At 38.0% G+C, this 26,610-nt stretch overlaps 1 protein-coding gene across 1 annotated transcript in view; it reads left to right on the plus strand.

Moving 5' to 3' along the window:
- Positions 1 to 26,610, plus strand: part of OLFM3 (olfactomedin 3) — a 212,126-nt gene that overhangs the window by 154,095 nt on the left and 31,421 nt on the right. The window contains exon 2 of the mRNA XM_081307402.1: positions 25,267 to 25,413. Coding sequence (XP_081163528.1) covers positions 25,267 to 25,413 — 147 coding nt within the window. The remainder of the gene's footprint in view (positions 1 to 25,266; positions 25,414 to 26,610) is intronic.

Consider the following 26,610-nt stretch of genomic DNA (forward strand, 5'->3'; position numbering starts at 1 on the left):
CTCACAATCCAATTATTCACTTCTGAAAATGCCTGCATTAACACAGGAAGTTTGGGGAAATACCTCACAGGCAAACTTGAACAGTGGTTAGAACACTTACTTAGCAGGTGTGAGACCCTACGTCACAACACCAGCACTTTATATAAAGAAAGTAAGAAAACTTTATGTGTGCTTAAAATAGGAGCTTGTATGCTTCTGGGGATGAGCCCTTAAAGAGAGAAAATTTACTCCTATTGGAAAAAAGAGGAAAGAATCAAGAAAGTTGTCTTTGAATAAGAGAGAAATGTGATCTAGGTGGTCTACTCAAAACATGGACCAGGAATGAAGCATCAGCATCACTTGGGAGCTTGTTAGAAATGCAAATTGTGCTGCCTATTTGCTATTTGCTATGTCATAGTCTCCTGGAGGGAACCCAAGAATATGAATCTTAACAAGCTTCTATGTAATTCTTATGCACTATAATCTGAAAGTCATTGATTTAGTGCACAGCAGGGAGATCAGGCCTAACCTAGGAATATGAATAATTTATCTTTGGCAACCGAAGAGAAAGTAGAATATGTGGGCACAAGGTGAGGTAGGGAGGTGGCTATGGTAGTCCAACCTGAGGGAAGTTGTCTTTCAGTTGCTGCAAAATCTCAGTGAAGGACAAGTCAGGATCATCAATCATCACTTTCCTCTACAGGGTGTTGGACTATTAGCCCTACAACACCAAAGTGACTTAGGAGTTATGCCCATTATTCTCTTCACCCATAGTGATTTATTTGCAAGACAGTATATACTTTAAACTTGATTCAGCTACCCCTTGCAAAGTTTTAAAACTTCCCACCTTTTAAAGACATAATTGTTTCTACAGCTGCTCTACTCTTTATTGCCTGCCCCCATTAGGTCATTTGTTACCAAAGACAGAACTGCAATTTATTGAGTATCTGATGTGCTACCAGCACTTCAAATATGCTTTCTCTCCCAATCTTCCAAATAACCCTTTCACATAGATCTTTCATCCCCACTTTACAGATGAGGAAAATGGAGACTTAGACTAACTTAGTCAATGTCTCCTCACTAACAAGTGGAAGAATCTAAACCACCTTTAAGTCACAGGAGAGTTGTTTATTTATAGGGTCACTCCCTACAGTAATCCCTACAGTAATCCCTACAGTAATCCCAGTGTACATCACATCCCTAAAGGGATTTCAAAAGCACTCTGTCTCCTATCTTCTTCTATTTTAATCTATTCTTTTTGCTTTTCCCACTTAACTTGACAACAAGAGCCCACTGTTTTTTCAAGAGATCACTCTGGTGTAGCTGTTTTCAGTCACTCAATACAGCCATCTTGCAGTGTTCTTCTCACATACCTCCTTTATTTTTTATTTTCCAGCTACCTTTTTTTTTATTTACATATGATAGCAGAATGCATTATAATTCTTACTACACATATAGAGCACAATTTTTCATATCTCTGGTTGTATACAATGTATATTCACAGCAATTCATGTCTTTATACATGTACTTTGGATAATAATGATCATCATATTTCATCATCATTGCTAACCCCATGCCCAGTCCCTTCTCCTCCAACTCCTCTGCCCTATCCAGAGTTCATTCAGTCCTCCCATGGTCCCGCTCCCTATTCCACTATGAATCAGCCTCCTTATATCAAGGAAAACATTTGGCATTTGTTTTTGGGGGATTGGCTAATTTCACTTAGCATTATCTTCTCCAACTCCATCCATTTACTTGCAAATGCCATGATTTTACTCTCTTTTATTACTGAGTAATATTCCATTGTGTATATATGTCACATTTTTTTATCCATTCATCTATTGAAGGGCATCTAGGTTGGCTCCACAGTTTAGCTATTGTGAATTGTGCTGCTATAAACATTGATGTGGCTGTGTGCCTGTAGTATGCTCTTTTTAAGTCCTTTGGGTAGACTGAGGAGAGGGATAGCTGGGTCAAATGGTGATTCCATTTCCAATTTTCCAAGAAATCTCCATACTGTTATTCTTTTCTCTTTACTCCTTTTGCTCCTTCTTCAATAGTCCCTTTAACTCCTGTAGTTGCATCTTGACAACTATATCTAATAAGCCACTGTTTTAATCAGCTTTTTCACCTGTTGTGACTAAAAGATTTGATCAGCAAAATTATAGAGGAGGAAAGGTTTATTTGAGGGCTCATGGTTTCAGAGGTCTTAGTCCATAGAAGGCTGGCTCCATTCCTTGGGACTCGAGGTGAGGCAGAACATCATGGTAGAAGAGTGTGGAGGAGGGAAAATCACCATTAGAAAAATCACAATCCTTTTCAAGTTGTAGACCATCTTAGTCTTAATGGACAACAGTCCTTCCCCCTTTAATTGTCATGTCTCTAGTCTCTTTCAATTTGTGATCACATGATGATCAAGAAACAGAATCCACTTGCCAGATATAAATATATATACCCCAAAGCCATGTCCCAATTCCCACCTCCTCCAGCCACATCCTAACTTCTGTTAACACTCAGTTGGGGTATACCTATCAGGGGATTAATTTATTGATTGGGTTAAGAAGTTCACAACCCAATTATTTCTCCTCTGAACCTTCTTGCATTGTCTCACATATGAGCTTGTGGGAACATCTCACATCCAAACCATAACAGCCACTTTTCCCTCTGCCTCAAATCATCTGTACATTTAAAAAAATATATTACAAAAATAAAGTACAAAAATTTCTACTGTTTGGCAATTAATCTTAGTCTCTTAACTTATTTTGCCAAAAATCAAACTTTTGGGCTACAATGTTCTCATTAACTCGTTATTGTGTACCATATTTTGTGTGAATTTTTTAAATATATTTAGCTTTTCATATATGCTTGAGCTGTGATCCCCAGAAACCCACAAACATCTAATATACAAGTAGCCTTCAAAGTAGAAATATATATTGAGTATGAAAACAACATTAAGCTTTTGTGCTACAAATCAGGGAGAAAAAAATCCAATGACAGAACATGACAATATTATATAAAGTGACCTATAAGTCTTTATCACTTAATATTTATTTGCTTATTAATTATTTATTATGCAGGTCTATCATGAAATACTTTCTGGGTATCAAAAAGACAGGCTACCATAAAAAATCTAATGAATAAATATATTAATCAATATCTATCAGCATTCCATGAGCAATAATGCATGGTTGTAGGTTTTATGGTTATTGATTCACTATGGGATTCTAAAAAGAAAATAAGTGAGTGTGTAGTCAGGTCACATTTTCTGTGAAATTACTAGACTTAGAAATATATTCACTCTTGACTAGTGAAAAGGTTGTTTTATTTGTTTTTTAAAAACACTGTATAAACCTAAAGATGTCTTGACTTAAAGCCTAAAATACAACTTTAGGTATTGTAAGACTGTGGTAAGCCAAATATTTTTGTCATCTCTGGTATTCACATTATCATCACTAGCCCAGTAATCTTATAGGTAAATTAACTCCTTTCTAGACTTCAGGTGTGGGTACATCTCCCTTTGATAGACCCACTGTACCAAAGGTGACTCATACTAGGTATGTGACAAGGAATTCTATTTTTTCCCTAAAGTCATGTTCCTACTTGTATTTCTTATCCTAATGAATGACACTCATCACCCAAACCCAAACCTGGAAATTAACCCAGGTAACTTCTCTGTCACTATTTAATCACCAAGGATGCCAATTCTTCTGCAAACTTTTGTGGATTTATTCTTCTAAATTCCACCAATAGTTTCTCATTCTAAGACCTAACTTTTTCTCACCTATACCATGAGAATAAGTGAACTTGCTGTCTCTGACTTGGGTTGCTCTCTTTGAAGCCCATGCCTAACTTGCATCATAAAAATGCCCAAGTAATAATTCACAACATAAAACTAATGACCTTGTTGCTTTGCGTTAAACCCTTGAAGAACATACCAGAATTAGTCTAAATACTTTTGGGTAGCCCTCAAGCCTTGCAGATTGTGACAGCCAGTTTCAGCCTCAATTTTTGCCACTTATTCCATTATCATTATTCTACACTCTAGAACTTCTGCAATCACTGGGCTTCTTTCCCTGAACACAGACTGCTACTTTTATAAAGAAACATCCCTTCCTCCACCTGCAAACTATGATGCCACTTTTTTTTCTGTTTGCTTCTGTGGTACTGAGGATTAAACCAGGAGCACTCCACCACTGAGCCACATACCTAGTCCTTTTTAACTTTATTTTGAGATGATATGTTCTTGCCAAATTGTCAAGGTTGACCTTGAACTTGTGATCATCCTACCTCAGCCTCCTGAGTCACTGGAATAATAGGTGTGAGTCACCATTTAAGTCCCACCTAGTACTTAAATTTTATAATGAAAATCACTTTGGTAGATTATGAGAGTACTGAAAAATTATTTAGCTTTTTTCAAATTGTAGTTATTTTTATTTCTTACAACTAAAAATCATTATAATTGGAGCTTTACTATTTCCACATATTCCATTTAAACCTGTTCTGAAAGCAACACATTTTAACTTTTATGTTTTCATAAACATCACCAATTCATAAACTTTCACCATTGTTCACTTTCTGTTCTTTAGTATAGTTATTTGCATTTCTGGGAAATTAAAAGAAGCATTCCAGTTTTATTGTTTTTCTTTATTTCTTTCTTTTTAATTTGGAAATAACAGACTTGTTTTCCCCTGACATTCAATCTTATATTCTTCTAAAGATGCTATTATTTTGTTGACTGATAGTTCATTAATAAGTATAATTACCACCTGCCACATTGCTTCTAAAATTATCCAGTAATTGCATGTATATTAATTTGCAATTTCGGAAATTAAGCTTTTAGAAAGATACCCCCTCCTTTTTAGTCAAGGAGAATTCCAGGTGTATTTTTCAAACCTTTAGATTTGTAAATCCACTTTGTGTTTCATCTTTACCACATTGTAACGCTAGTGTAGACTTTCAAGTCCTTTCTATGAATCTTCTATTGCTTGACACATAAGCTATTGTTTTAATCCTTATATGTCCTCATAGGACATAATATTTGAAAGATAAAAAAGAAATAGTAATTGGTTTTCTGGGCACCATGGTTAAAAAACAAGGGCCAACTGAAATTATTTAGATATATTTTAAAGAAAATTAATAGCCTAGATTCCAAGGTAATAGATGCAAAGACGATTTGAAGAGTCTCTTAGCATCCACCTTAGTTTAAAGCTATTATTGAGAATAAAGTACACACACAAACTATAAATATGTATCTCTCTCAATTTTGTTAAAGACAATTTCTTTATTTTTCCTGCCAACACTGTTGAGAAAAATATATATCTTTAGCTAAAAACCCTAGATGCAAATAATTTCAAAATTCTCCCAAGAAATCAAGTAATATTTTTCCTTTTCATTTGATTTTCCTTCATTCATGCTTCCCTTCATGTCTTCTCTCCATATATTTTAATTTAATATATACACATATATATTATATACATACATATCTAAAGATTTCTTATTCTCAGTAACCAATCATCTTGGAAATTACTTGCAGGCTTTATTTTCAAGCTCTTCCTGAAAGCATGTTGCCTTTACTCTGAAATACCTGTAGGTATTAATATATATCTAGTGCTTATATATAAGTGCTTATACATATAGTGCTTATATATAGTGCTTATGTACATAGGTGTATATATAGTGCACATATATGTGTTTATATATTTATATATATATATATATACAGCACATACGTACACATGTATGAGTGTATATATATACACACACACACACACACACACACACACACAAATGTGTACCTATATATGTATATATTTACACATCACATGTAGATAGATAGAAAAAGAGAATGGCCTCTGATTTATCCTGTCAACCTCTGATTTATCTCTCCCAACCTGAGATTTGAATATGGGCAATTATAGTAATTGTAAAATAATAATAATAATAGTTGTTATTATTATTATTATTACATTACTCATGTGCCCTGGATTCAATATACCACTTTTGCCAAGAGTTCTAATGAACAAATTATTGATTTCTACAGCTGAAAGGGGCCTTGGAGAGTATGGAGTCAACTGCCTTCTATTGCAAGAAAACACTACATATGAGGAAGTTACAGTCACTGGCCAGTCACAACCAACTAGAGGAGAAAGAACAGACCCCCAGACTTCCCGAGTCCCAGTTCCAAGTTTCTTTAATAAATCACACATTCTCTCCAGACACAGCCTTTTGGTATCTGTTGTCATTCCTCACAAGGTGAAAATAGAGTTAACTGAGCTTGCTGTGTGACTGAGCACCTAGAAGCAAAGCCTACATTCTCAAGGGCAAAAGTGAAACATGAAATTTCTTTAACAAAAGTTGTTCTCCAAGGCTGCCTTTTCTGTCTGTTCAGGTGTAAGGTGCCTAAAAGGAATGTTTGCCACAGGCAACAGCTATCAATCTTCAACTGTACTTTTAAAGCAACGATGCTAATTTTAGGTTACTGTTTGAAAAAATGATTTCCTACTTGCACTATCTGATCATCTTGGAAATTATTTGCAGACTTTGTTTTTATGCTTCTCCTGAAAGCCGGTTGCCCCTGATCCAGAGAAATCTGTAGATATTAAGTTTGGTGTCTGAAATGTGTACTTTGGCAGACCTCCATTTAGACGTGTCTTTTTCTATGAAAGATAAAGAGCAGCTGATTATATTCAAACAAACCCCAGAGGAAATGGACTCTGTTGATGGTGACTGAGTACAGTGGAGATGGAACAGCTCACGTTTCCCCTGACCTCCCACCTCTGCTCTAATGATTAGGAAGCTCTCTCAAGAATATTTTGTTTGATGATCCAGCAAATTGTCCAATAAGGGAGGAAAAGCAGGGCAGGGCATTTCCCACGAGGGTGGGGAAGGAGTTCCGTCAGCTTTCTTGGGTGAAAAGGGCTGGGGAAGTCATCTCTATTCATGCTGTAGATGTGGCTGCAGCAGTCACACCTCCCAACAGAGCCAGGCTGGGATCTTAGCAGTCACTATGAAAACTCATTAGCTCCACAGCAATGAGCCCTCCACTGCTGACGCTGGGCGCTGTGCTTAGTACCATGGCAATGATCTCAAACTGGATGTCCCAAACCCTCCCGTCCTTGGTAGGACTGAACACCACGAGGCTGTCGACACCAGATACCTTAGTAAGTCACTCGGGGGTGTTTGGCCATCTTTCGAAGTAAGTGCATTAATTTTGTGAATGGTAAAGGTTGAGATTTTGCTCTCTATTCATAGGTCGACTTCAAAGATAATATTATTTATAATTGTAACTTTAGTCTTGGGTATTTATTTATGAGCACTTTAAAATTACACCCAGGGGGGAAAAAAACCCTGAGAAACTAAAAGAAAATACTGACACATTAAATACTTAAGAATTAAAAGCTTTGGTTTAACTATATAAATTTGAGATTTGGAAGGATTCTTAAAGAATTATGTTTTGTTCCTTATTATTTTGATTCTTGAAATACTTGTGAAATCTGTATAATTTTTCCTACAGAATGAGATGTTAGAGTATTTTCTACCTAATTTAGATTTACTACAGCAGGCTTTTCCTTGGAATGCAATGCCTATGAGTGTTTGTAATGAATTCAGCTAGAGAAACCAACAGTTTTTAAGCATAAATGAATAATAAAAAAAAAAAGCAAAAGAAGAAAAACCTCAATTTAAAGCCTGCCAAAAGAACTTTAGAGAACCAAGAAACATGAATAGAAGACTTACTGATAAAAACATCTTCATGTTTTGATTAATATTTTATAAAGACTTTTCATATCACTAGTCTATCTAGTATAGTGTACATTCATCTAAAATTAATGGCTTTTTAATCCTGTCCATATTTCAATAAATCCATTCTGATAGTTTGAAGTAAGGTTGGTTAGCAGCACTGTGAGATATTTTAAAGAAGAATAAAAACTATTGTTTTTTCAGATAATCATTTAAAAATAGAAATAAAGGAATATTCTGGACAAAAATTTCTTTACTGTCAAATAAAAGGTACAGAAACAATTAGGATTTGAGTCTTTTTTACCTTTATGGGGATTACTCCAGTGAACCATAAAAAGTCAGACATTTTTAAAAATTGTTTGCAGTTACTACTAATAATTATCTATCAATTAATGTGTAATTAACTGAGTATAGTCAGATTAATTAGTTACATAGTTTTCCAGCTTCTCCCAGTGCTGAAAGCATCAGAAGAGTAAATGTGAGGCACACTTTGACTTCTTTTTACATTTCTATTTCCCTTGGTACCTGCATGACTCCATTATTGAGAATCAATTCCATACCTGCACAACATGATCTGGAAGCAGGAATGTAAAAGAGATTTACATTTACAAATAATGTATGATATGCTCTCAACATGTATTAGTAACACAAAGAAATTTAGATCATTTAATATTTACTGATCCCAGTTTTTCCAAGTACCTGATTGCTTCCAACAGCATAGTTGTTGAATTAACTATTTCAGAAATATGATTTTAAACTAAGAAACCAATGACTGAGTTGTATTACAAACTTGACACCTTAGTTCTGAGATGCACATCTTTGTTTATAAATGGTAAGTTGTTTATTTTCTATTGCTGTAGAATAAAGAGAATCAAATTTCCAAAATTATACATGACCTTTTTTTTAAGAACATCTTTTACCTTGTGAGTTTAAAGTAAATTAGTTTTCTTTAGTTTCTGGTTGAAAATTCATTGGTCGAAAAACATAAAGCACTACAATTAGTGTATGTATATTATAACACATCAATTCTTACTTTGGGTTCCCTTATTTTGCAAACAAACAAATAAACAACAACAATAAAAAATATTCAGGAGAGTTCTCACTGTGGTTAGTTATAGTAACTCAGTAAAATGCATTCTTTGTGATGGTGAAACCAGATTGCAAAAGCTTTTTATCCTTTTTTCCTCCTCTTTGGTATACTTTACAGAAGAATAATATGTTCCCAATTATACCTTAGAATTTCCATGGTAAAACATGAACAAATCTGTATTAGATTAAGAGCATAAAACATTGATGCTGGGGGGCTAGGGCTGGGGCTCAGTGGTAGAGAGCTCGCCTAGCACATGCGAAGCCCTGGGTTCAAACCTCAGCACCACATAAGAATAAATAAATAAAATAAAGGTATTGTATCCAACTACAACTAAAAAATAAATATTAAAAAAAAATGATGCTGGAAAAGGGGAAAAGGATCTCAGAAACTATCTGGGCTGCTTATTTTCACACTATCTTTAGCAAGAGAGTTTTTTGTTGTTGTTGTTTTGTTTTGTTTTACAAATCTTAGATAATATGTGCAGAATAAATATTTTCTCAATGGAACTTGAAGTGAAAGTCTAATATGTAAAACAGGTCATGGGTCAAATAATAGATGGTGGGAGGAAGAATTTACTGGGTTTCTACCATCTGCTTCCTTCCCACACAATCAATCCCTTGAAACCTTAGAGCTCTCAGAAGTTTAATTGGAAACATAATTAATCTAACCCAACCTCATCATTCTGCAAGTGGGGAAACTGACTCAAAAGGTGTAAAGTAACCAATCAGATTTCACCCTGCTGGTTAATGGCGGAAACAAGTGTAGAATTAGGTCACAAGTCTATAGAACTGGATGCCTTGACCCTCAACCATAATCCCAGAAACTCAGGAGGCTGAAGCAAGAGGATTGCAAATTTGAAACCCTCCTCAGGAATTTATCCAGAATTTAATGAAACCCTAGCTCAAAATAAATGAAAAGGACTGGGGATATAGCTCAGTAAAAAAAGCATGTCTGGATTTTGTGCTGTTCCCCAGTACCAAATAAATAAACACATAAATAAGTAAGTCTACAACCCTGCCCAGCGTAGTTCCCTCTCCCACCACCTCCTTTGCTGTCCCTTACCCCTCCTGGCCTCTACTGACTAACTAGTTACTTCCTGCTGGCTGAATTGTTTTCTGTGTCCCCAGATTTCACTCTCTCCTACACACTAACACTCCCATCCTTTAAAATAGCTTTCCTCATTTCCTTGATCTCACAGAGTCAGGGAAAAGATACAAAATCAACCATGTCCCACACATCCCCAAGGTTTTTGTATTTATAAAGAAGAAAAGGGCTTTGCGGCAGAGTAGTGAAGGAGGTTTTCTGGACAGGGAGTTATTCCCGCTGCCTCTCAAGTAGTTCCACCAGGCACCTTACTACTGTTTCCATGCAGGGGGCTGGCAAGAGTCTTCCCTTAAAAGGATGAATAGTTTCTTGCCTCTGCAGGTGTAGTTACAAAGGACTGAGCCAGCTCCTCTCAAGTTTCCTGCCCCACCATATAACTTTAAACGGTGTGAAAGAGGTGAGTCTGCAATTTTGTATTCACCATTCATAGGTCTTAAAATTTATATTGACAGTTCATGGAATGTATTGATGGCAAAAAAAAAAAAAAAAAGAAAAAGAAAAAAGAAAGAAAAAGAGTGATATAAATATTCACACAGTCTTTCTTTAAAATGATAGTTTCAAAACTCAGCATGGGGCCACATACCTGTCTGTATTCCCAGCTACTCAAAATGCTGAGGCAGGAGGATAGTGAATTCACCACCCCTCAACGCGCACCCCACCACCCCAAAATGGTTGTTTCAAATGACCTGAAAAAGAAGAATAGAGTCTGAATCATTGCATGGCACTTAAACTTGTTTATGACAGATGCCTTTGAAATGGACATGTACATTTGATTGTCTCAAAAGCTGAAATAGGTTTTAAAATTCCAAAATGGTTTGTTATCAATAGGTAGTTATAGGTGATAACTCTTATTAGGTGATAAACTCCATCTTATTTTTCTCCCAATCCTAAAATCCTTCCTTTACCCTTCTTGTTTTCTTGTTTGAGACTGTTTTCCTCCTTTATTATTTAGGTGGTGGTTGTTTTGTTTTGCTTTTTATGTTTTCCCTCTAAACTGTCCACTGAACTGGTGTCTGAGCTGAGGAAGTTCCTGCTTGGGCTCAGGCTCCCCTCTGGTGCTTCTCTCAGATTCACAGTAGCTTCCCCTGGAGGCTGAGCTTCTGAGAAAACCCACCTGCTGTGGACTCCACACCAGGAAGAACCTGGAGAAGGGCAATTAAAGCAGAGAGGACCTGGGCAGACACAGCTGTTCTCAAACAGTCAGCCCTACTGCTGTGGTAGGAAAAGACCTGGAAGGGGCCTGTGGGCAGAAGCAATTTGTTTTGCTACACTTTCAAACATCTAGCTGGCTTGTCCTCATAAATAACTACTTTGTTGAATTAGTCAACTTAAAGTTCTGTAAAATGAATAGTTTCCCTGAAACAGACTGTCAATACCCTTCAAGTTTCTTATCTTCAACTAACTACTGTTGTTTTAGTCCTAAGTGAAAAAATGTCTCACTTTTCTGGGTTTGGTTTTGTTTTTGGTAAAGGGAATGGAATCGGGGGTCTCACACTTTCTAAGTAAGTGCTCTAATACTGAGCCACATTCCCTGCTCTTTTTAATATTTTGTTTTGAGATGGGGTCTCCCTAAATTGCCCAGGCAGGCCTTGAACTAGTCATCCTGCTGCCCCAGCTTTCCCAAGTAGTTTAACTTGGATCACCTGGCCAACTTCCATTTTTTTTTTTTTTACCAAACATAAAAAGATAATGTTTTTATTAGTGATGGATGGGTTAAAATATTTCTCCATCTAAACCTGTGATAGACCCAACCTGATCTTTTCTTAAAATTGGGAGCCATCTCCCCACAAAGCCATGAAAAGATAATTTTGGCTTTACTATAAATTACTGCAAATTCTGAACCTGCTTGGAATGCCTGCCCGTGCCTTGAACTCACCCATGCCTAGCTCTCTGACCAGATAGTAGCCCTCTCTGAAACTTTAGTGACACCTCACAAATCTTGGCCTTCCCTGGCCAGATAACAACCTTCTCTGAGGCTCTAATGACCTTCATATATTCTGATGTTGGGGCCAGCAAAAAATGAAAACTACCATCAGTGTTATGCTCGTCAGAGTTCTGTTATCTGTAACCCCCCCTTTTGTGGAACTTTCTGGGCTATGAAGCTGGGCTGCAAGAAAGCTGGGGTGGCTGTCTTGTTCCCGCCATTTTGGGAGGGAGAGGCAGCCTGGCCGGTCGAAATAATAAACTTGCTTTAATTTGATTTTAATTGGAGTCAGTGGTCTTTTCTTGCATCCTGGTCTAACACCTGCATGATCTTTTACGCAACTGTTTTTCCTCTCCAAATCATTAGGAGATGTCTGCTTTGTGATGGGGCAACTTAGCAAAATAAGGAAGGGAGTTGGTTCAGAGAAAGGAAAATATTGAAAGCTACAGAAAATGTGATAAATTGCCTTTTTATACATGAATCAGTCAAAGGATGAGAGGAAAGACTTATCATTAAATGCCTGAAGCAGAAGCAGGGCCAAAGAGGGAAAATTAGAGAGAAGTCCGGATCACACTCCTTAGCTCTCCACCTGTGGAAGTGACTGCCTATGCACAGTGAAATCCTAAGAATGGGTAGCAAGTGGCAACATGAAAACATATAGGGGAAATTCACTGTGATTTCTGGGGATAAGCAGAGATAAACAACCTAAATTGAATGTCTTTCGTTTGTTTTTTCATCCTTAAAGTCCAGAGGTCTTTAGTGAGGAATATTCATTTATTTTAGTCCCAAGTATTCTTATGAGTAATGGCAAGAAAATTGCTGTGCAGTGACATCGTTATTAACACATTCTCCAGAACATAGTGTCCTTTAGTGTGATCTTTCAACCTCTCTCTAATTCCTTGTCTCACTTCTCTCCACAACTGAAGCCATAGGTGAAAGGTGAATGACTCACCCCAGATGAAGATTCAACCAAGAGATTTTATTGGGGGCTGCCCAAAGGGGAAGAAAAGGAGAGGCAGAGAGAGGAGAGGAGGAGGGCAGAGAGAGGAGAGAAAGAAGGGGCAGAGAGGAAGAGAGGAGGAGGGCAGAGAGCTTGAGTTTACAAGCTTTGGCTTAAGAAGGGTTGTGTAAGGGACATGGCGGGTGCCGATTGGCAGGGTGACTCAGGGAAGGTGAGAGGACAGGTCGAGAAAATTTTTTAATTTGGCGCCCTTTGGAGAGGAGAGGGAGGGTTAAGGGATTAAGTGATGTTCTTGGGAGTCAGAAACTTAACTTCAGCGGGGAGTCTCCCACATACCCAACAATTGGCATGCTAAGCCATATTTTGCTCTGAGACTAAATGTTCCCTCAGACAGAAAGCTTATAAGGGGTTTTCATTAATTAGGCATTTCCTCTCTAAATCAAGTAGTTTTTTTTTTTTTTTATTCCCAGCTCTATTTTGTATTTTATTTAGAGACAGGGTCTCACTGAGTTGCTTAGTACCTAGAAGTTGCTAAGTCTGGCTTTGAACTCGCGATTCTCCTGTCTCAAGCCTCCTAAGCCACTGAGATTACAGGCGTGCATCACTGTACCCGGCTCAAGTAGGTTTTAATAATTGGGTTTCTTTTGGATTATTTCTCCCACCTTATACAACACTTTTTTTAATAATTTTTTTTTTTTTAGTCATTGATGGACATTTATTTATTTATTTATTTATTATTTATTTATTTTTATGTGGTGCTGAGACTAGAACCCAGTGCCTTGCACATGCTAGGCAAGCACTCTACCACTGAGCCCCAATCCCAGCCCTGTAAACCACTTTTGATAGCTTGATCCCTTATTCCCTCTTGCTTCAGTTCAAATTTTGTGAAATATCCAAAAACACAGGATAAAAGATGAAATCTAACAGTATTCAACCAGTTGATTTTTTTTTTCTTTTCTGTTCAAAGGTTCAGAATTTATCTCTTTGCCTGCCCCTCCATGTAGGCCTTGAAAGTTATTATAGAACCTTTTACAGAATATCTAGTTGTCTCTTTTTTTTTATTGGTTGTTCACAACATTACAAAGCTCTTGACAAATCATATTTCATACATTAGAATCAAGTGGGTTATGAACTCCCATTTTTACCCCAAATACAGATTGCAGAATCACATCGGTTACACATCACATTTTTACATACTGCCATATTAGTGACTGTTGTATTCTGCTACCTTTCCTATCCTCTACTATCCCCCTCCCCTCCCCTCCCATCTTCTCTCTCTACCCCATCTACTGTAATTCATTTCCATCCATGTTTGTTACCCCATTCCCCTCATAACCTCTTATATGTAATTTTGTATAACAATGAGGGTCTCCCTCCATTTCCATGTGATTTCCCTTTTTTTCTCCCTTTCCCTCCCACCTCATGTCTCTGTTTAATGTTAATCTTTTCTTCCTGCTCTTCCTCCCTGTTCTGTTCTTAGTTGCTCTCATTATATCAAAGAAGACATTTGGTATTTATTTTTTAGAGATTGGCTAGCTTCACTGAGCATAATCTACTCTAGTGCCATCCATTTCCCTGCAAATTCCGTGATTTTGTCATTTTTTAGTGCTGCGTAATACTCCATGGTGTATAAATGCCACATTTTTTTTTATCCATTCATCTATTGAAGGGCATCTGGGTTGATTCCACAGTCTAGCAATTGTGAATTGTGCTGCTATGAACATCGATGTGGCAGTATCCCTGTAGCATGCTCTTTCAAGGTCTTCAGGGAATAGTCTGAGAAGGGCAATAGCAGGGTCAAATGGTGGTTCCATTCCCAGCTTTCCCAGGAATCTCCATACTGCTTTCCAAATTGGCCGCACCCGTTTGCAGTCCCACCAGCAGTGTACAAGAGTACCCTTTTCCCCACATCCTCGCCAGCACTCATTGTTGTTTGACTTCATCATGGCTACCAATCTTACTGGGGCGAGGTGGTATCTTAGGGTGGTTTTGATTTGCATTTCCTTGACTGCTAGAGATGGTGAGCATTTTTTCATGTACTTGTTGATTGATTGTATATCCTCCTCTGTGAAGTGTTTGTTCATGTCCTTAGCCCATTTGTTGATTGGGTTATTTGTTATCTTATTGTCTAATTTTTTGAGTTCTTTGTATACTCTGGATATTAGGGCTCTATCTGAAGTGTGAGGAGTAAAAATTTGTTCCCAGGATGTAGGCTCCCTATTTACCTCTCTTATTGTTTCTCTTGCTGAGAAAAAACTTTTCAGTTTAAGAAAGTCCCATTTGTTGATTCTTGTTATTAACTCTTGTGCTATGGGTGTCCTATTAAGGAATTTTGAGCCCGTCCCCACAATCTGTAGATCAGAGCCAACTTTTTCTTCTATCAGACGGAGAGTCTCTGATTTGATATCTAGCTCCTTGATCCACTTTGAGTTGACATTTGTGCATGGCGAGAGGAGGGGATTCAGTTTCATTTGTTGCATATGGATTTCCAGTTTTCCCAACACCATTTGTTGAAGATGCTATCCTTTCTCCATTGCATGTTTTTAGCTCCTTTATCAAATATAAGATAGTTGTAGCTTTGTGGATTAGTCTCTGTGTCCTCTATTCTGTACCATTGGTCCACCTGCCTGTTCTGGTACCAGTACCATGCTGTTTTTATTACTATTGCTCTGTAATATAGTTTGAAATCTGGTATCGGTATACCGCCTGATTCACACTTCCTGCTTAGAATTGCTTTTGCTATTCTGGGTCTTTTATTTTTCCATATGAATTTCATGATTGTGTCTCCTGGAGGCAGCATATTGTTGGATTTGTTTTTTTAATCCATGTTACCAGCCTATGTCGCTTTATTGGAGAGTTTAAAGCATTAACGTTTAGAGTTACTATTGATATATGGTTTGTACTTCCTGCCATGTTTGATTATTTATCTCTTTTTTTTTCTAATTTAGTTTGTTTCTCCATGATTAGCTTTCCCCCTGTCCTCTGTCTTTACCGAGGCACTTCCCGTTGATGGTTTTGGTTATTGTTTTTCATTTCTTCCTCGTGTAGAGTTTTGCTCAAGACGCTTTGCAATCCTGGTTTTCTGGCTACAAATTGTTTTAGCTTTTGTTTATCATGAAAGATTTTTATTTCGTTGTCGTATCTGAAGCGTAATTTTGCTGGATACAGAATTCTTGGTTGGCATCCATTGTCTTTCAGTGTTTGAAATACGTTGTTCCAGGATCTTCTCGCTTTCAGTGTCTGTAATGAAAAATCCGTTGTTAACCTTATTGGTTTACCCCTAAATGTAATATGCCTCTTTTCTCTTATAGCTTTTAATATTTTCTCTTTGTTCTGTATATTGGATATCTTCATAACAATGTGTCTTGGCGTTGGTCTACTGTGATTTTGTGTGCTCGGTGTCCTGTATGCATCTACAATTTGTATATCTGTTTCCTTTTTTATTTCTGGAAAGTTTTCTGTAATTATTTCATTCATCAAGTTACTCATTCCCTTGGCATGAAGCTCTGTGCCTTCCTCTATCCCGATGACTCGTAAGTTTGGTTTTTTTTAAGTTATCCCAAATCTCTTGGATGTTTTTCTCGTGATTTTTTACCAGCCTGAGTTGGCTAGACTCTTTTCAAGATGATATATTTTGTCTTCATTATCTGACGTTCTGGCTTCTACTTGCTCCACTCTGTTAGTGATACTCTCGATTGAGTTTTTAATTTGGTTTATCGTTTCCTTCATTTCTAGAATTATTGTTTGATTTTTTTAATAATCTCTATCTCCTGATAAAGATGCTTAACTTCTTCTTTTATCTGTTTATGTAATTCATTTTCAATGTGATCTTTAAGGTTCCTTTCCATCTGTCTAAGGTGTTCCTTGAGTTCTTTATATGGCCATTTTTCTGATGACTCCAGGTCCTCCTGAATATTTAGGCTGTCTTTCATTGTACTCCTTTTCTTCCTTGCTTTTTTATGCTCGTGATACTTCTTGTTCTGTTTGACTGCTGAGTTACTGTTTACTCTTATAAATTTATTTGATGCTTGTGAGGAGAGGTATTAGAAGGGAAGGGAAGAAGTCACTAAAGAGAGTGAGTGTAGGCAGGTAGAATTCAAGAAAGGGGGAATAAGAAAATTGAAAAGAAATGAAAAGACAAAAGAAAAAAAGTGAAAAGAAAGAAAGAAAAAACGAAAAAATAAAATTTTAAAACAAACAAAAAAATTATAATGATAATAAAAAAATGGAAATTGAAGTTTAAAAAATAATAGTAATAATAATAGAATAAAAAGAATTAAAAAAATTGAAACCATTAATAAGAAAGTTAAAGAACAACAACAACATCAACTACAAAAAGTGAGAATAAAATAAAAAAATACTAATAATAATCATTAAAAAAAATAATAATAATAATAAATGCAGTCATAGAGCTCGATTAACTTCTCTTCCAGTAGGTGGAGCTATGCCCACTGGGCCAGGCTTCTCCTCTTGATAGGTGGGAACCAATCACTGTGCCTCAGCTCTTCTTCCCAGACTGTGCGGGTCTCCAGTCCTGAGTGCCTAGGTCCTTCTCTTGTGGTTCCTCAATCCAGGCCCCACTCACCTGTGACGCTTACCACAATACTCGCTACACGCCGGGTCTGCTGCTCCTGGGAACCCTGTTTTCATGGATGCCTGGGCACACCCTTTCTGTTTGCCTCCCTTGGACCCTAAGTTTGTAGGGCTTGGGGCTGAGGACCCCCAGCGAATTTGTTTGCCCTCAGGTAGCAACTCCCCTGGTAGCTGGTGCAAGGGACCTCTGTTGTCAGCCCCGGTGGGAACGATAGCCGGAGGTTCTGCACCGCTAGTCCCACGTCACTCCTGATTCCCTGGGTCTGGCTATGGTGCTTAGTTGGCTTTTACCTCTATGAGATCAGGTGGGCCGATTAGTTATTTCAGCGGGATCGTTAGTGCTGAGTCACGAGAAGCAGGCGAACCGGGGCTTAAATGCAGCAGATTCGTGCTCAGTGTGTGTTTTCTGAGGGGCCCAAAGTGTATGCCCTAGCTCCACGTCAGCTCAGCATTGCCTAGTGATCCTGAGCAAACAGGCTTTAGATAATTTACAGCTCCCTATGCCCACACAGTTGAAGAGGTCAGAGACTTGATCTCTCCGCGCCTGCTGCCATGTTAGACCTCCTCAATGATATTCATGTTACCCTTACAGTTTCCTGGCATAAGCAAGATCTTGGGGTTATACAAACTGCTGCTTCTGTTTCCAGTCCAGTTTTCTAGAACTGAAACCCTGCTGCCATTGTCTCCACCTCTGGGCCGTGCTCTTGGGCGCCGCGCTTGTCCGGGACCTTAGCAGCGCCGCCGCGGCCTCCGCTGCTCCTCGGCCCGGTGCCTAGCTCCCGGGGCCCAAGCGGCTGCCGCCGCGGCTCTCCATCCCCCTCCTCCGGAGCACGGGTCCCCTCGTAGGGGGATGTCGAATGACCCCAGAGCAGGCTCTGCCCCAAGGTGCAGCAGGGAACAGGCGACCGAGGCACTTGAGGCTGTGGTCCAGCCTTCGGAGGACAGGGCTCAGCACGCAGCCCAGTAACAGTCTCTAGATGTGGCAGCTGGACCGTGTAGACAGGGCCATCAAGACAGCTTGCAGAAAGCAAATGGCGGCTCCCGCGGAGTGGATTTTCAGCCCGGAAACCACAGCCCAGCCAACAATTCCAATCCACTAACTCTCCCTGTATAGACAATATTCAAAAAAAAAAAAAATAGGCGGGGTGTACTGAGCTTTCTTTGCCTCAGGTACTTACAATCCACTGCTGATTACCCATTCAGCTTCTCTGCCGGGAGCGAAGTGAAAGAGGAAGCAGATGGGCGCAAAGCGCCCTCGGCTCTGAGCAGGAAAGCGTCCGGGAGCCAAGCGTCTCTTTTTCAATCTCTTTGTTTTTTCTGCTGCTTGGCCGGGTGGTCCACTACAGATTAATGGTGAAAGGAGCTCTAACAAGCTGCGCGCAGTCTTGATTAAAGCTGTTGCTCTGAGCACCAGGCACAGCACTTCAGCAACCCCCGTACGCAGTGGCCATCTTTTTTGAATATACTCGTCTCTTTTTTTTTTTTTTTTTTGAGAGAGTGAGAGAGGAGAGAGAGAGAGAATTTTTTTAATATTTATTTTTTAGTTCTCGGCGGACACAACATCTTTGTTGGTATGTGGTGCTGAGGATTGAACCCGGGCCTCCCGCATGCCAGGCGAGCGCTCTACCGCTTGAGCCACATCCCCAGCCCTCTAGTTGTCTCTTGCTGAGCAGTTAGAGTAAGGACTCTAACTGTTCCTCTGGGGGTGATGAGAGTCACTTGCTTCCATACTGGATAATGTCCTCTCCCTGTCTACTGAAGCAGGACCACCACCCCAGATTAAAACCCTAGGCTCCAGCTTGTGTTTTTGTTTGTTTCTAACTGCCTGACTGGAAGGCCTCACTCAGGCTTGGACACCCATACATTGTTGTTGCCTAGGCTTCCTTAACTACTGTAACATTAGTCAACCTCAAAGAGTTGTTTTGAACCCAAGCAATTCTTTTGTCTTAAGGAACAAGTACAGAACAAACTCAGGTTAACAAGCATATTAAATCATCCCATTAGGGGAGTAAGAAATTAAGATTGTACACTTTTAATTGAGTCAGAGAAAGAGAACAATCAAGGGGGCTCTCAATGAAAGATTAGTTCCTCATCAAAACAGTATAAAAACTTCTAGACAGAGAACTATCAACAGTACCCTCTTTGGGACTCCTCTCACACTGTGGGAGTTTTCCTAGCTTCTAATAAATCTGCTATTAAACTCTTACCCTCAGGCATCTGCATACTCCATTCTTTGGGTGAGACAAGAACCCTTCTAGCACTCACTTGACCCTGTGTTCCACTGGGGGCTTCACCTCCATCAACTGTAGAGGGATCTGTCTTAACTAAAGCCCTGATTATGGCCATTGGTGAAGTTATCTGCACAGGGTGAGCTTGGTTGCTCTGGGCTGAAAGTTGGAGAAACTGATATAAGTCTCACATGTCAGTAACAGGACAAAAGTAAATAAATAAACAAATAAAAATGCTCAAAATTTTTTAGTTTCAGTTTCCTTATGAGTGAAACAAGATATTACTTATTTCCAAGAGTAGTTGGTTCAAAAGAAATGAGACTAATATATGAGAAGGAATGTAGGACAAAATTATTGAAATGCAGGATATTTGATTTACTTTTTTTTTTAAGAGAGAGAGAAAAATTTTTAATTTTTTTTTTTTTTTTTTTTTTTAGTTTCTGGTGGACACAACATCGTTAATTTATTTTTATGTGGTGCATGAGGATCAAACCCAGCGCCCCGCACATGCCAGGGGAGCTCGCACTACCACTTGAGCCACAACCCCAGCCCTTGATTTACTTTTTACTTTTACCTCTTAGGCCTCAAGATCGCATGCCCATACAGAGGACTGAACTGGTGGGTGCTTCACACTGAGCCACATCCCTAGCCCTTCTTATTTTTTGAGACAGGTTCTCACTAAATTGTTGAGGCTGGCCTTGAACTTGAGATTCTCCCACCTCAGCTTCACAAATTGCTGGGATTATAGGCATGTACCCCAATGCCTGGCAGGACCTTCTTCTCTGATATGAACCCCCTGAAATTTTGGAAGAACTCTCTCATGGTTGTTTTAGATTTATGAAGCAGAGCTTTGTAATTAAATTACAAGCAAAACATATGGACTTGAAATACAATTGTTAAAATTATCATTTTACTTCTCCTATTTAGAACATTCTTAAATATTTCATGAGTTTTGTAATATTAAAAACTGCTAAATAGTTCATTTAGTTCTTCTAATTAACACAAAAATTTCAAACAGTGCTGCATCAGTAATCACTGTGATTGGTAATGCTGTAGGTAGTAATAAACTACATGCACCCTCCAAGTATTGAGCTTCACAATAGTATTGAAATTGGTCTAAGGGTCTATGTTATCATAAGTTAAGGTGAATTGAAGTTATTGGTGGTCCATTATGGGGGTTAGACTTCATCTAGCATTTCAGACTGTATAAAAACACAAACCCCAGTTTTGCTGACTACTCCCTTTATGACCTTAAGAAAATTTCTTCCTGTCTCTATGTTACAGTTTCTTCAGCAGTAAAATGGGCAGGATAACATCAACTAGTCCTCAGGGGTATTAAGATATTTAAGGCAATAATAAGCATGAATTGCCAAAAATGGTTAGATTTACAAAAATTTCAATCTCACTATTACGTGAGTTTTATTTACCCTTGAATAATTGCTCTCATATGTTAAAATTGGAGCAGATCTTTTCTCATACGTATCCAAAAAACATCTAAGTACGTCCTTCCATCTGAGGTCTTGATTTTATTTTGCTTCTTTTTGTAATGTCAGCATGGGTGACCTAAAACAGAACATTCAAAATGTTCATAAAGCTTCCTCTATTTATTGCTGACCTCAACATAGAGGTCTCTATCAAAATCCACAGGACTGTCAGGAACTTGTCTTTTAAATTAGATTTTTCCTCTTTCAAGTTACCTTTTTCTTGCCAAAAAGGTAACTTTTTATAGTTCAGTTTCAAACTAACTGGAGTAGAGAAGGTCATGTCTCTTTTCAGTGATTCTTACAAGAAGACAATTGGAAGTACAAACAAGTCTTAAGACTACACTTTTATTAAGCTGATACTTCAGGTAGGAAGCTAAATGAACATCAAATGCTATTCACCTTTCCCTCTAGCCTCATTCCAGAGAGCAACTGACACCCAACCCTGTAAGGATAAGCTCCACCAAGTTAGCCAAACACTTGGCAAGTGCATGTCAATATTAATGCTGCTGGGCTTAACAGTCAGTGTTTGCACTGCTTTTAAAATATTTTAATATTATAATTGGATGGCCCCTGCCCTTTATCCAAAAGCTAAATTTATTCTAGTGACAAGCCTTAATTTTATGACATATTTGAGGTTTGTATCCAATGCTAGGAGAAACTCACAGGGTCTCTGCCCAGGTAGTCAGGTCAAACCTTTAATTGTATCATTGAAACTACTCTGCTAATGTGCTTCTATCTGGAGATAATCTCTGGACTTCTTCTGTAACACAAAAAGAATAATCCAATGATTTTTTAAGATCTTATCTAATTCTAACACTATTTAATTCTAAGAATATCTTTCTATTCTAACTGGAAGTTCAGGCAAAAAATGCTAAGGGGAAAAAAATGGTGAGTAGGATATTAAAAAAGAGGTTATGTTAATGAGTCTGACCTCTTGGGAATAAAAGGCAGCATAGGAGACTTCTAGGAACTAAATATAAAGAAGTCAGAGGAGACTAATAAGATAGGTCAGGCAATATTGGCTTTTCATAATAGATCAAGGACAAAGATTATGATATCTTTGTGAGATTCTTGAGTTTTTAGTTTAGGGCTTCCCCCATATTCATTTATCATTGTTGTTAGAATGTCCAATAGCACCCTGTTATGGTTATTAAAGGCCTTGAAAAGAAAAAGACGTGGGTGTCATTCTATAGTTAGTGCGTCATGAGCTGGGACCGGGACAAAACAGGAGATGAGACAATGAAGTCATCTCCCTCTTTGCCTGATCGTGTGAGAAATACCTCCCTTTCTGCTCACTTTTAGGAAACAGAAGGAAAGCTAGAAGGCTAAAAAATTCTGATTCTGACTGTATAAGTAAGGTCAGAATTGAGCCAGAAGGTGGACCACTGATTTATCTCATATTTCCATAGGAAAAACAAATTCAGACACAAAATGGGTGGTTTGTCTATATAACATCTGGCAGGTGGCTGGCAGGTGGCTTTTTCAATAACCATAAGATTAATCTCTAAAAATAACTATATGCATGTTTAGCACCATATATATATATGGTGCTAAACATGCATATAGTTGTTTATATGAATGTATACATAGGAATTAAAAGCAAGACTCTGGAGATATACTGTCCATAAAGGAGGCCACATGTTGCTATCACTATAGAACCCTGAGAAGTGGCCAAGTCAAATTGAGATGTACCATAAGTGTAAGATATGCACTCAATTGAAAGACTTATTACAATATTTTTTTTTAAAAAGAGAATATGAATTATCTCATGAACAGTTTTTATAAAATTACATGTTAAAATCATGACATTTTGGATCACTTGAGTTAAAATATGTTACTGAAATTTAGTTTCACTTGTTTCTTTTGACTTTTTAAAATGTAGTTACTGGAAAATTTTCAGTGACACATGTGGTTCTTATCATATTTCTCTTGTATAGTGCCTCTCTGGAATGTGCCACCTGGCTTCACATCCTACTGCCACCACATGCAGACTGTGTGTTCTCAGGAAAATTAACTTATTGCATTTTCTGTGAAATGAGAATAATAATATTTCTTGCTGATTTGACTGCTTCTTGGTCTGAATGGAAATGAGCTGTCCCCAGAAAGCAGCCTGACCTTGGATGATGCAGCATTCTTCAGCCAAGGGAATCCCCAAAGACTGAGTAACTGAGAAATGAGTCACTCCCAGCAGTTATAGAAATGAGTCCTGCACCAGGGCATCTATAATAACTTATGTGGTACAATGCTAGGAATTTTTTAAAAATATGATATTTGCATGGAACCTATGCACATCCTCTTATAGACTTCATTTATTTTTTATAGTGCTGGGAATAGAACCCAGGGACTCACCCATGCTAGGCAAGTGCTTTACCATAGAGCCATATTCTCAGCTTAATGAAAGAAACTATTAGCAGAAAATTAAGAGCTACTACAAAAATGAATCTTCAAATTTGTTAATACAGACACTTTCAGATTACACAATTTCAAATACAGTCATTGTGACTTTCTTCCAGTGACATAATGAAAATAGGTTCATTGGTGGTCTCTTTGGGGGGGAAGGGGTACTGGGGATTAAACGAAGGGAGTTGCACATGAACCCTCTACCACTGAGCATTCTATACCTCCAGCCCTTTTTATTTCATTTTGAGATAAGCTCTTACTAATTTTACTCAGGCCAGCCTTGAACCTGTGATCCTCCTGCCTCAGCCTCCCAAGTAGTTGAGATTAAAGATATAGAACCCTGTCACTAGTAAATATCCTTTAGTAACCAGTATTCCATTTTCTTTTCTTTCCATGGATGTTTAAAAATTAAAAATTGTGTTTAATTCTGAATGAACCTAAATGTTTCTTTTAAAGTACAACTTCAGTACATTGCTTAAACTATAGGAGTTTTGATTTGGAATTAGGCTTAATTATGTTAGGCAAATCTTTCGTTAGAAAAATGATCATCAGTGTGAACTAATTTATTGTTATTATTGATATTAATGTTTCTGGATGGCTGCATACTTAGTGTCTTAGTCTGGTTTCTGTTGTGGTAACAAAATACTTGAGGTTGGGTAATTTGTAACCATGCCTGATATTTACATTATTTGGCTCTTCTGATATTCTTGATAAATAATTAGACAAAAAGTAAAGACAGCTATTTTTGTACTTGATGGAGTATATATAGGGTCGATAGAAAATATTCACATTTCTAATACCTGCTCATAGGCAGGTGAAAGGCAAATAACAATACTGTAAAATATACATTTAAATGCCCAAGGAATAGCACAGACAATTCTTCAAAATGGGTGGAAACCCCGAGGGCTGAATAAATTCATGGTTCATAAGGGAAGATTCCAAACAGGAGAAACAACATAAGCAACGTCACACAAAGACATGAGGGGTCATGGAGGCTTAAACTTCATGCTCAGACTAGTCTGGCCACTGTGGAGTGTCCTGTTGGACTGGGCAGGAGGTTAGATGACAAACATGAGTAGGAGGCACACTGCAACAGAATGGGAATGCTACTGCTTTAGGCTAGAGAGGCAAGATGATAACTGCGCAAAGTTATTAGAAGATTAACTTGGAAGACTCTGCCCAGCAAAAGAAACAAAAGGAAAATTTAAAAAAAGAAAGAAAAAAACCTCTCTAAAACCTCTGAGATCTTTGCAAAATGGTGTTGATTTATTTTACCCTATGTCATCATGTGATATCTTTCCCACTTTATCAATAATCAGGTCTTTAATGTGTGAGAAGTTCCTTAGGACAGGGCTTTGTTTCAGAATGTCAGTTATTAATAATAATCAGAAAGAAATGCATTAGGAATTCCCATTTACTATTGAGAAGGCTGAGCTACCAGATCTAGTGTAGAAAGACATGAGTAAGTGATTAGAGATGTTTCTAAAGTTTCATTAAAATGTCAAAATATGACAAAAGGCATTAGGAAATGGTGGGAGATCTGTAATAATATGGAAACTGAAGACAGTCCTTTTAAAATTGATAAGGAAGATATAACTGAATGAGGCTGCATTGCGTGTGTGTACATTGCTTAATCTCTTGTCTTTAAAGGATGAAAACACAAACGTCTTCAAAACGAACGTTTTGCTTAAGATGCTGCAAACCCACTTTCTCTTTATCCTTTAACAGTAGTCTGTGTTTTGTGTGTTTGCTATTGGTTTTCTCAGACTCAGATTAGTCCCAAAGAAGGGTGGCAAGTGTACAGCTCAGCGCAGGATCCCGATGGGCGGTGCATTTGTACAGTGGTTGCTCCAGAGCAAAATCTATGTTCCCGGGATGCCAAAAGCCGGCAACTCCGCCAGCTCCTGGAAAAGGTAGGTGTCCTCTGTCCCCTATGCATATTTTAATTAAAATCTACCATTCTTTGAAAAGGAAAAAGGTGAGGAAGATCCTTCTGATTTTTTTGTCGTTTCAAATCAGCTTTTTCTGCTCTTTGAAAGGGTTATCTCAAGCTTCCTTCTACACTGTTCTATTTCTATAACTTTTTACCATTCCGAACCTCTCATTCATAAGACAGGCTTTCTACCATGATGTCTTGATATCCTGTAAGTCTCTCTTTAAAGGGGGGTTTTAAAAAAAGCAACAGGAAGTCTTATCACTGTCAGAAATTCAGCCTTAACTCTCAGGATCACACTAGACTCTTTGAGCTCATACTTTGGGATTCCATTAACAATCTTGCAAGGAAGTTAAAATAATGGAATGCAATATGCAAGCTATCTGGAGAGATAATGAATAATTCCGAGTATTTATCATCATTCTTTAAGTCATTCCTTTGAACATTAAGCTCTTCAATTTCATTCAATACCATTCTCTCCATAATTTACTTAAACCGGATCCATAACAATCAAATGCAGAATGCCCTTGATTTATTCTCTTTTACAGATAAAAGTCAGCTCATGAAAGGTTATTTATGTTTAGTTGGGGAGAGAAAAACCCGATGAATGGTTCTTTCAATTATCCCCATTCAGACTTTCACTGTGCTGGTCTCTGAATATAGTAGGACAGCTGGGGTGGTCAGAATGAGGCAAGGATGACAACATGTTTGAATTTCAAATATCATCAGGGATACTAAGATAGATTAGGTAATATGTGTTTTAGAGGATATCACGCTCACCAGTTCACTGCAATATCATTTCCATGGTCATACACACATTTATGGTATTGAATAGGAACTGTTTTGACATAAAATTAAGAGAAGCTGGGGGGGAGGAACACATCTAGCTTAATAATGTACAAATAAGGCTTCATTAATTCAAGGCAAGGTGCAGTAACTTTCTTCCACCTGCCACGCAGTGATGATGAGCTAGCTCTGTGTACATCATTTCAAACTCTACCAATGTTCTAAGATTTTAAGAAGACTTTTTTCATGTTTTTCACACAAAGCCTGGTTTGTTTCCCCTTCCCTTGAATTTGAAGCTAACATCACCTATTGACTCTGTCCTCTCAAGCCTCCTTTATGGACAAGATCTCATTCTCCCTGCTCCTGCAGTATCTGTCCCCAGACAAGAACA

Source organism: Spermophilus citellus (genome assembly GCF_964194105.1).
Source record: "Spermophilus citellus genome assembly, chromosome: 9".
Taxonomy (NCBI): Eukaryota; Metazoa; Chordata; class Mammalia; order Rodentia; family Sciuridae; genus Spermophilus; species Spermophilus citellus.